Source organism: Sinocyclocheilus anshuiensis, unplaced genomic scaffold (genome assembly GCF_001515605.1).
Source record: "Sinocyclocheilus anshuiensis isolate Anshui unplaced genomic scaffold, SAMN03320099.WGS_v1.1 scaffold802, whole genome shotgun sequence".
Taxonomy (NCBI): domain Eukaryota; kingdom Metazoa; phylum Chordata; class Actinopteri; order Cypriniformes; family Cyprinidae; genus Sinocyclocheilus; species Sinocyclocheilus anshuiensis.
The window spans coordinates 620,797-632,510 of NW_015547667.1; the positions used below are offsets into that span (position 1 = coordinate 620,797).

At 34.2% G+C, this 11,714-nt stretch overlaps 1 protein-coding gene across 1 annotated transcript in view; it reads left to right on the top strand.

Moving 5' to 3' along the window:
- The window catches only part of LOC107702620 (unconventional myosin-IXb-like), a 55,579-nt gene that overhangs the window by 16,514 nt on the left and 27,351 nt on the right, over positions 1-11,714 (top strand). Inside the window, exon 3 of the mRNA XM_016504989.1 lies at positions 11,108-11,202. Coding sequence (XP_016360475.1) covers positions 11,108-11,202 — 95 coding nt within the window. The remainder of the gene's footprint in view (positions 1-11,107; positions 11,203-11,714) is intronic.

The following is an 11,714-nucleotide window of genomic DNA, read 5'->3' on the forward strand; positions in this document are numbered from 1 at the left end:
GCACAGTCATTGTCCTTTGGCAGACGCGTCTTCAGGCTTCGTTACAAAATATTCCCCGCCTCTCTGCACTTGTGGTGAGAAGCAGCCTGTGAAACTGGTCAATTGAACACTGCGACCAGAACGAGCCTCAATCCAGACGTTTTCAATGATAGGAGTCAGATCTCCCTGAGGTTTCTCTTCCTTTTATGGTCTGATGAAGTTGATTTGTCTCATCCATCTTCCGAGACTTTCAATTGGTGCTGATTTTTAAGAAAGGACGCAATATTCCTTTTATTATTCTTAATTATATAATATTTTTTTATTATTATGTTTCCATATGTGAGTCAATGCAAAGTTCCTTCTTGTCCAGCTTTCCACGTGTCTGAATAGTGATTCTTTTGGTTATTTTGACCACTTGACTATTTGACGGGTACATCAGCTGATGTCCCATTTCTAACTAGGGATGCACTGAATGTTCGGCAACCTAAATTATTTGGCTGAAAATAGCGGAGAAAAAAAAGCTAAGCAAAAAGACAGAATAAATTGTACCGAACAATGACATTTTTGTTGACGCGATCAAATAGCAACCAGTGTATAGTGAGAGGCGTGCACTCTTTGTAATGCTGCAAACATGTTGGCAGTGTGGAAGCATTTAAAAGTGTCGGAGAAAGACGCAAAAATCTTTACAAGCACCGACAGCGAGTTTAGTTTAGTACTGCATCGCATGTCTTCAAAGAGAAGAGGAAGGGTGGTTGCTGCTGGTTACAATATGGTGATTGCAATCGAAATCGTAAAATGGCCTTAAACAATTAGTAAATAAACTGCAGAATGTTATGTTTTCTAATACATGCACGAATTGCATGTATTCTGTATTGTGAAATAAACAACTGTTTTGTATGTGAATGTATAGTAAAATGTAATTGATTGCTGTGATCAAAGTTGAATTTTTTAGGATCATTACTCCAGTCTTCAGTGTCACAGGGCCTTTCAGAAATCATTCTGATATGCTGATTTGCTGCTCAAAGTGTCCATCACATGCCTGATTCAAGAAGGGGGTCTCAAAAATACTGCTGTTAAGCTAACTGAGACTTGTTGTAGTACTTGCATATCATTGCTCTTTTGTTGATTTTGATTGCTTCTATCGTCCTCATTTGTAAGTCGCTTTGGATAAAAGCGTCTGCTAAATGACTAAATGTAAAAATGGCCACAAAATATTTTTAATTTTACGTTAAATTGTGCTTTGTTGGTATAATGTCTGCTAGAATGTTAAACAATATTCAGTGTTAAATAAATATTTTTAAATCGTTGTTTTTGTAATTGATTTTTTCTTTGAAAAGCAAGACAAAACCGTAAAAAGCTATTTAATTTATGCAATGGTGAAAAAAATGGCAAAATACATGCGGGAATAAAACGCAAAGAAAAAAATTAAACGTGTTCGTATTCCGCCTTTGGCCCAGTGTTTCATTTTGTTTGGTTTCGGCCAAGAATTTTAATTTCGGTGCATTCCTACTGGAAACTTTCCAAAAGTTTCTGGAATGTTTCACTTTGCAACCCTAGTCCCAGTTTCTTCTACCAAACTTCCAACTGTGAAATAGTTCGCTGGCTTTAATTGTCACCTACCGAGGCACCTCACCCAGCAGCAAATAGTTTTGTCTAGGTTTTGCCTTAAACTCTATTAAAAGCAAATTCATGGACAGTGACTCAATGTAAACTGTAATTTTGCAATCCTTTCTTTTTAAAGCTGCATGTTATTGTCTCCGTTTCGATTTGCATGATGTAAACAGAGATGTTTGGCACCTGTTGTCGTTGATCAACACGTCGGACCGGTTTCGTGCACCTTTTCACCGGAGTTACTCTCTTTCGTAATCCCCCTCCCACAACTGTACTGCTTTGTTTGAGCGCATATTTGGCCTTCACGTCAACGCATGCATACTAAATACCAGAAAAAGCATCTTCAAGGGTGAGTAAACCGCGCTATTTGACCTATTAATGTGGTAAATGCTACAGGACAGTTTGGAATCCATCAAGCCAAAAATTAGCTTTTCTTCCAGATCCAAATGGCTTTTATGGGTTACGTCATTGAGTATCAAATAACAGGAGAGTTAGGAGACTCTGCAAATGGCATTGAGCTCTCAAATGGCTCTGCAAACATCTTTGCTTTCTGTTTTCAGATGTTTCTGTGCAACAATGTGGCTTTCGATCGCACGTAGTGCTCATATTTATACATGCATGCGAGTCCTCTGAAGTAATGCTTCTGCTGCCCGCAGACAGGAACTTCCCTCTGGCTGATCACTTCAACAGGAAGCATTTTTTTGCAACAGGAAGTGGTAGCTGTAGAGCCTTCGCTCCCCATTGGCCGGTCTGCTCACTGGGTGTCGAGAGTCAGCGTATTGTTCCTCAGGAAGTCGTAATGGCTATTTCGTGGCCATTGTTTATCTCTCGGCTTTGTGTTAGTCTTGTGTGGTGGACTTTGGCTCCTGAGACGGTCTGAGCTATTTTTGGTGGGACAGCCGTAATGAGACACGTGGGATGTCGACATGTGGAAAAGTCTACAATAAAATGGCCCAAGAGTCCATTCTGTCATTACAGTCGCGTTGGAGACCTAATAACCTCGATCGTCTCCAGTTTCCAGCAAACTGTCTGTTAATTTAAAGAGCTGAATGCATTTGCAGGCCTTTAAACTGTAGTCAAACACTCTAACTTGGAGAGTTCATATCATATTTGTGTTTATTAGAGCGATTTCTGAACTGCTGCACCATTTTTAGGACTATTTTTCTTATAAGCGCTCCATGTGCCTTTTCATTCCCTTAAAGGCAATTTGCACTAATGTTAGGGCAGCCATCACAGTTTTTGTCCTAGTACTTCTAGTTAGTAGGGCCCTATGAAATCCGTTTTTCCCAAATTCCATTTTATTGTTTTCCAAATTCCGTTTTTCCATTTGAATTTTTCTGGATTCAGTTTTTTTTTTTCTTTTCTCGGTTTTAATTTTTCTAGAATCTATTTTAATGGTTAAATTAAATTGTATTAATCAAAAAGCATGTCTAATTAATTGAAATCATGAAACGTACAATATTAAACAGCAATTTATTAAAAGTTTAACAAAAATGAAATTTTTAAGGCCCTATGAAATGTTTTTTTTTTCAAATTCAATTTTATTTTTTACCAAATTCCGTTTTCCATTAATTTTCTGGATTCCATTTTAATGGTTTCTTTAAATATTAAGAATCAAGAGCATCTCTAATTTTTTCCCAGAAATACTGTGTTGTGTATTTACATTTTTCTGCTAAACAGATACTGGTATTACTGTGTTGTGTATTTACAATTTACAGTTATTTAATAATAATTTGTAAGTATTATATTTCTGTCACATTTTCTTCAAGTTAAACCAAATATTTATTTTGACGGGTTGCAGTGAAGACCTTTAGGTTTCTGTTTGTAGCGATATGACGATAGTTTTACTCAAAAGAAACGGTAAAATGCTCATGAAGTGTGACTCAGAGCAGTTCTAGAGATTGTTTATGTGTTTATGACTTCACATATTGAGGCGGCAGAGTCTGAAAACACTGAGCGTCACGCGCGGCGTGCTTCAGTATGTGTGTAGTAAACGAAACCGCGCGTCTGCGCCATTCATTCACACAGAGACACGCAAATTTAAGATTTAAGTGTACTAACCCATTTTTGATTTATCTATCCAAAATTTAGTTTATCCACGCATATTACGTGACATTCTGCGTTATACAGTAAATTCCGTTTTTTTTTTTTTGATTCCGCAATTCCGTCCATGTTTTCCGCATTGCAGAAATCATATTATAGGGCCCTAAGTTAGGGATATTTTCCACACACTTTTTTTCAGATAATGTGCAAACTGTTGTCGTGAGCTAATGAATTGTCGCCTCGTTCTGCTTGAAGGATGTTTGTTGACATGCTATTGTGTCGGTGATCTCAATTAGCGCTCGTACACGCTGTCACCAGCTAACCCGATATTGCAACTCAGAACAAAACCCACCCCGACTCTTCCTTTTGTGTTCATGCTGAAGACTCGGAAAATGAATGAAGTCATGCAGCTCACTTGAGATGGCCAGATTGTCTTGGCCTGATGTTTGTGCTCGATGGCTCCGAGGCCGTGAATAAAAGGAGAAGCAGCTATATTTAACAGTCATGTGAGCATCTCAGTGTTATTTGTGAGTAATAGGATTCTACTGGCCTTTTAATAAAATGGCTTTGAGAATAGGGCCTTTGTTGATTCCAGATGCATTGTATGGATGGCTTGGATTTCACCAGACAGGCGAATGTGCGGTTCAGGCACCAGTGTGTGTATATATAAAGGAATAGTCTTACATTGTGTGTTTAGATATACAATGTTCTTTTGTGATCTAAATTTTTTTTTTAATTATTTATACATTAGTACATATGTACATATACATTAGAATATTTTGTACATTAGTGTAATCTATGATGATTTAGCAATAATATAATAATTATTTTATGTATCTAACATATATAGGTAAATTATTTATTGTTGTTATTATTAAGTATTGTATTAATATTTATTTATTAATATTTAAATACACACACATATATAGTTTGTGTATATATGTAATACAAATGATCTATATTTATATAAATATATGTACATTAGTACTTTTGAATATGTATATAAATAATATATAATTAATTACTTTTACTATATTTTTATTAATTTAAGTAGAAATTATTGTATAAATTTGTACATTTAAATCTTTATAAACATAACATTGCATTTATACGTAATATAAATAATTTTAGAAATAATTTCAAAAATTGTTTTATTATTTAATTAGTGTGTATATAGTATATGTAATATATACTATATTAAATTAATATGTATATATTAATATTTAAATATTTATGTAATTATTTAATCCTTTGGAAAAAAAACAATTAAAATATAGTATTTTTTAAGATGATATAAATGATCAATTATAAATTAATTCATAATATTAGTTAATAAAATAAAATATTAAAAATAATGATTATATTAATGTTTATATATTAATATTTGTCGTTATTTATTTCCTTCTTTGAAATAGTATTTCTCAGACCACGTATCATAGCAGGTAAGGTAGTTTCACATGCTGACGCTGCTGTTGTTTCAGTGTTTCAGTTTTCAGAGTAGGGCTGGGCGCTATGGCCAAAAAATGATCACGATAAATTTTTTTTCATATCAGTCGATATTGATAATTATCACAATAAATGTCACATTTTTATTTCTTTCAACTTTAAAGGCATGATTTTTGCTCCAATGTGAAAGTTGTAAAAACCAGACGGTTAATTGTGGTTTTAAACTATTCTTTATGATCAGAACGTGACAAATACTTCATTTTTGAATTCTTTACATTTTTACAGCCATTTTTCCTTAACAAAATAAATATCTAATAGAAAAAAATAATTTCTTAGTTCTGCATGTTCTAATTAATGAGTGCTATTGTTTCAAATCAAGAAACAGCTTTGTGTTGCCTGATAATATTAATAATATTAAATTTTTTGTCTCTCAGAAACATTTGATAGTAGCTTGCGTTAGGATGCAGATGTAAATTTCTTTATCAAAATCAGTAATATCTGTAAAAATTGTAGCAATCTCATTTTTATATGGTGAAATTTCATTATTCTGACTGTTTGAGGTGTTTTTTTAACCATTGGTCTTCCATAGTAGCATACATTTAGATCATGATACTAACATTTCTGACACAATACCATGTGCAGTTAGTGTTACTACAGTAGCCTAAATCTATGGTAAATTATGGCGATTTGTAGGTTAAAAATTCTTCTGACTGTATCGTTGCGCACAGTGTTTCTGCTGTTTGTCAGCGCATTAGTTCTGCATGTTCTAATTAATGAGTGCTATTGTTTCAAATCAAGAAACAGCTTTGTGTTGCCTGATAATATTAATAATATTAAATTTTTTGTCTCTCAGAAACATTTGATAGTAGCTTGCGTTAGGATGCAGATGTAAATTTCTTTATCAAAATCAGTAATATCTGTAAAAATTGTAGCAATCTCATTTTTATATGGTGAAATTTCATTATTCTGACTGTTTGAGGTGTTTTTTTAACCATTGGTCTTCCATAGTAGCATACATTTAGATCATGATACTAACATTTCTGACACAATACCATGTGCAGTTAGTGTTACTACAGTAGCCTAAATCTATGGTAAATTATGGCGATTTGTAGATTAAAAATTCTTCTGACTGTATCATTGCGCACAGTGTTTATGCTGTTTGTCAGCGCAGTTTCATCTGGTTCAGAGTTATTTGTGTTCCTCGCTGGATTCAAGCGCTTCACACTGGATCTCACAGCGCTGTTTATCGCTCGCGTGAGTGAACGCGCCGCCGTTTGAACTTTGAGCCGAGCGGATAAACGCTCAGAGTGGCGCGCTTCAAATTAGGGATGGGCGATACCACTTATTTTGTTTTCGATACGATACCGATACTTTTAATGGCCAGTATTGTCGATACCGATACGATACTTCTAAACTTAACTTTTAAATTATGAAATTTATTAAATTATTAAATTACTAAGAGTACAATGGGTAGTAATACCTACTTAACTTTATATTTGAAACGCATTTTAACATTCAATACGCCTTAATTGCAACTTATTAGTCTATATTTTTGTTTACTCATGGTCAAAATATGTTTACTGTAGTGGTAACCATGGAAATCTACAAATACTATAGTTAAACTATGGTCACTAGGAAAACCATGGTTCATTGTCATAAGGGACTGCCAATAATAGGCTGTTGCATGCATAAAATGTGACCTTTTTATTCAGAGAGTGTATGATTTATATTAACAATACAGAATAGAACATGAGCAATATGAACTTTTTACATTCAAATTTAAATAAATGTACTGCACAAACTAGCGTACGATTTCAATATGTTTATTGTGAAATAACTCAAACATATATGTTTTTTCTGCAGTGTTCTGGGCTGCCGTTCCCAAAAACATCAATGCTTTTTTATTATAGGCTACTTTTGGGAAACGCAGCTCTATTTAAATGCACTGTCAGAGGTGAGTGAACGCTCTCTGTAATTGATTGATTCTGCCTTGCAACATTTGCGTGTGTTCAGACGAGCAGGAAAATCCCTCCCACACAATTATTTGCTAACATAGGTTATTCGTCCAATTTAATGCATATTGTACGCATTATTTTTTGTTAAATAAACAAAATCACTGGTAAATAAAAACACCTTAGTATCGAACATTTTTTAATTTGAGTATCGATACTTTCGATACTCGCATCAGTATCGATATATCGATACTTCAGGATCGATTCGCCCATCCCTACTTCAAATGACTAGCACGTTTTCGTTCTGCCTTTCACCGTGTCTACACCGGACATGCCGCTCCGCAACAGCTAAAGTCTGTCTACACTGTCTGGACGCGTCAAAAATCATTTGAAACTTGTGTCAGTACGTCATAAATAGAACGCAGCAGCAATTTACTGTTGGGAATTTGTCGCGCCGCATCCAGTGTAGACAGTAGGGCTGTGCGATATTGAAGAAAAATGCGATATGCGATAACTCATTAAATAATGCGAAATTCGATATGCGATACGATAATGCTTAAAGTGCCACATGCTCAGATGAAACCGTTTTACTCAGCTGTTGCTGAGTCAGTTCTGTGAACTTCTATAACTATCTTGTGTCATATATATATGGTTATATGTATGCATGTATGTATGTATCAAGAGTTCCTGTAAAACCACAACAAAGTCCTTGTGTTTGCGCACACTTAAGTGGTGAATAAAGCTCATTCTGATTCTGATTCCAATAAGAAAGCACCCCTACAACAACTTCTGAAAGTGAACGGTAGTGTACTCGAGCATTACATAAAAATGTCATTTTAACATTAGTGTAATCATTTTAACATGAGTTTAGGAACTGAATAATAAAAAGCAAAAATAAAACACTGCTTAGTATTTACTCTTTGAATTCAATATGCACTGATTCTTATTTAAGCTACAAAAGTTATTTAGGTAAGAGCAGTGAGTGATTTTCTCTTTGTCTTTTGTTCATGGCCCCAAATATTGCAAGCTGTAGCGATATGCATATTGCGATATGTACATTTGCGATTATTTCGATAATTTCGATATACTGCACAGCCCTATATAACGCTATTGCTAGATTTGGCAGACAGAGTGCTGCACAAAAGACGTAGGCCTATTTTTAGAGACTGTGCAGACTTATAAGGCACCAAGAACGATAACTATAAAGATAACGATATTAGCGTCCACACCAGCGAATGATATCGTCTGTTTATTCTAAGTTATATTGCACAGCCCTAGTAGACAGCATAATAGGTTCTATTTTAGGACCTATTTTGTTGTGCAGCGCCGCTCGCGTCCAGTGTAGACACGGTGTTTGCCTCATAAACATTATATCGAACATTTATCGAACTCTTGTTATCGTTTATCGAGGAAATTTATATAGCGCGGTAATTATCGTTGATTTATCGCCCAGCCCTATTTCAGAGTGACTCAAAGGGTTAGTCCCTGCTTCTGCTCAAACCGCAGGTGTTCTGATGCTGCTAATTTGCTAAATGGCGAGCAGCCAGTTCAGCTTAATGGGATTTATTGTTGTCAAAGTTCCAGTTTCTATACGGAAGCAGAGCCTCGCGGCTTTGTTGTGGAAAGCTGACTCCTAAATAACAGCAAAGAATAAGAGCTAGTCCAGACCGGTCGGCAGATTTCGCTCTTCTCCCCTGCCCCGTCTTATTTCCTCTCGCAGCTCTGCAGAAGAGGCTTCAGCGTTTGCGGCATTCTGACAGAGAAATAGAGTTTCCTCATAGCCCTCGAGTCCTGTGACCAATCAGCAGGAGTCTGTGAAGAAGACGTGTTTGAGTCCTGACTGCGTGAGTGAAATTGTGCTGTGCTGTTGATCTAGCGATCGTCAACCTCTCGTGTCGAAGCAAAACAGCGTTTCTGACTGACTTCAGAAAGACATCTTTCACTTCTGCCTTTTTTTAATGAATCCCGTGATTTTTACTGAATGTTTCCACGAGTTCAGTCCCAGAATCTATTTTAAAGTCACGAAAGGTACATTTTAGTGAAATGCTTCATTTTGTTTGCCTTGGGAAAGAAATATTTAACACCCCCCCCCATTTTTGCTTCCATTTATTATTATTATTACTTAATTTAAAATAACAGATTTTGTTAGTTATTTTTATTTTGTAGTTAATTATTTATAAATATAGTTATTTATACTTAAAATTTTGGGAACAAAAATAATGACAATATAATTTATTTGTATATTTGTTAGTTTATTTATTTATTCATTCATTCATTTGTTTATTTATTCATTTATTTAACTTTTTATATATGTTCATTTACTCAGTGAACACAAACACATGGTCTGTAACGTCATGAGGTCAGTAGTGACCGGATCGTAGTTTTTGGGTGAGCTGTTCAGCAGTCCTGATTGGTTACAGTATCAGTTTAGTTTAGCCGTGTGCTTTGGAAGCGGGTCAAAGGTCGAGCGCAGGGAATCTTAATTAGGTTAGCGCCCTTCCCCCGGTCCATTTTTCCACTGCTGTCTGGCACAAAGCCTCCTCTTTAGCATGCAGAGCCACTTTCCCCGCGGCTGGGCTTTTGTGGGCCAAGTCCGGCGAACACTGCGGTGCATTGAGGGCCGGGGCCAGAGGCTGGCATTCGCCCGCGGCGCTAAAACACACCAGGTCCAGCGCAGACGGGCCGCCCCACACTGGAGGTGTGAACCCATGGAGGAGGAGATGGTTTTGTGGTTTTGCGTGCGATAACATCAAACTGCTCTTCACAAGTCGCAGAGTAAAAGCGTCGTCCCACACGTTCAGGCAGATTCACACGAATACAGAGCAGGGTTTATTTGCATCTGAAACCGCATGAATGTGATTTAATCTGATTTATGATGGAAGGTTTCCGTTCGTCTCTTTAGTCGCCTTTATAAAGTATTTAAATATATGCATTTTTGTTTTTTGTGGGTTTTGTTTGAAAGTTTATTTATCCATTAATTAAAAACATTACAATGAATACAATTAAATAAATGAAATAAAAATAATTTAAAATGACATAATGTCTTAATAATTAGTAATATAATTATTATTTGCATTTTGAATTTATCATATTTCATTTGATTAATTATATAAAATTAAGAGTTGTTTATTATTATTATCGTCGTCAAACAATAATAATCATAATAATGTTTTAATAATTTTTTTAAAATTACATAGTTTATTATTGTTATTATCTGTTACTGTTGTTTTTATTATATTTGTATTTTATTTATTCTATTTTTTTATGATTAATAATTAGTACTAAGATATTCATTTATATAGATATTTACAGAAAGAATAATAAAACATATTTATCGGGTTTTCAATTAAATACGGTTCTTAATTTTTATTTATTTATTTTAGTTGTTTTTGTTACTAATAATTAGTAATAAGGATAATTATTATTTACAGAATAATGATGATTAATTAATAATAATGTAAAATGTACATTTTGAATTAAATAGTTTATTATTGTTTAGCTATGATTATATTTTTGTTTCTATATTATTGTTTAGCAATTTTTTGTTTCCATTTATTATTACTAATAATTGATTGTAATAATCAATTACTATGATGATTAAGAAGATTATTAAAATAATTGTTGTTGTTATGTGACTTGTTAATAACAATAATGTTAATAGATAATAGTTAAGTGATGATTCATATAATAATAATAATACAATAACTATTATTATTATTATGCATTGTTAATAATTGATGGTAATAATGAATTATTATTATGCTTATGAAGAAAATTATTAAAATAATTATTATTATTATGCCACGTTAATTACAATAATATTAATAATTGATGATGATAATCAAATGAAGATTATAATAATAATACAATAACAATTTATTATTATTATTATTATTATTATGCATCATGGTAATATTATAATTATATTATTAATAATGTTTTAATTATTAATAATAAAATGTTTATTATGTTTTGGATTAAGTGCACACTTTTAAACCAATAAATACATTTTTCTTTTTACAAAATCTCGTTTTACAAAGTCATACATCCTGGTTTTTTTCTTCTCTCTCTTGCAGGCGTTTGGCAACGCAAAGACGGCCCACAACGACAACTCCAGCCGATTCGGGAAGTTCATCCAGGTCAATTACCTGGAGAGCGGCGTGGTGCGCGGGTGAGTGTCTTTATCAGCTGCTGTTTGTCTCTCTCTCTCTCTCTCTCACACACCACACACACACCGTCTGACGTCACTTCCTCCTTCACAGCGAGAGGAGCTGACACACTTACTCCTCAGAAGTCAGAAGACCTCTTAACTGAGATCAGTTTCTGTGGTTTATTTTTCGTTCTGGGCAAATTTCACATGTCATCTGAACCGCCATCTGTCGACTGTTCTGTTTTTATCTGTTTGGAGTCGCCCTTTTTGGCTTCTTTCCATTCACTTGAGAGGCTTAATGTTTACCTGAGGTTTGAGCGAACCGATTCCGAGGCCAGTTTGGCCCTTAAAAAATAAAACTGAACAAAAAGGTTGCGCAGTAAAAAGAAAAGGTCTGTGAATTTCATTTAAACATTTTCAGATAATGAAGTAATAAATCATCGAATGATTGAATAGCAATTAAATAAAGAAATAAATATGATGTTTACAAGTAAATAGGTAAATTTAATAACTAGCTAAATAAATTATATATA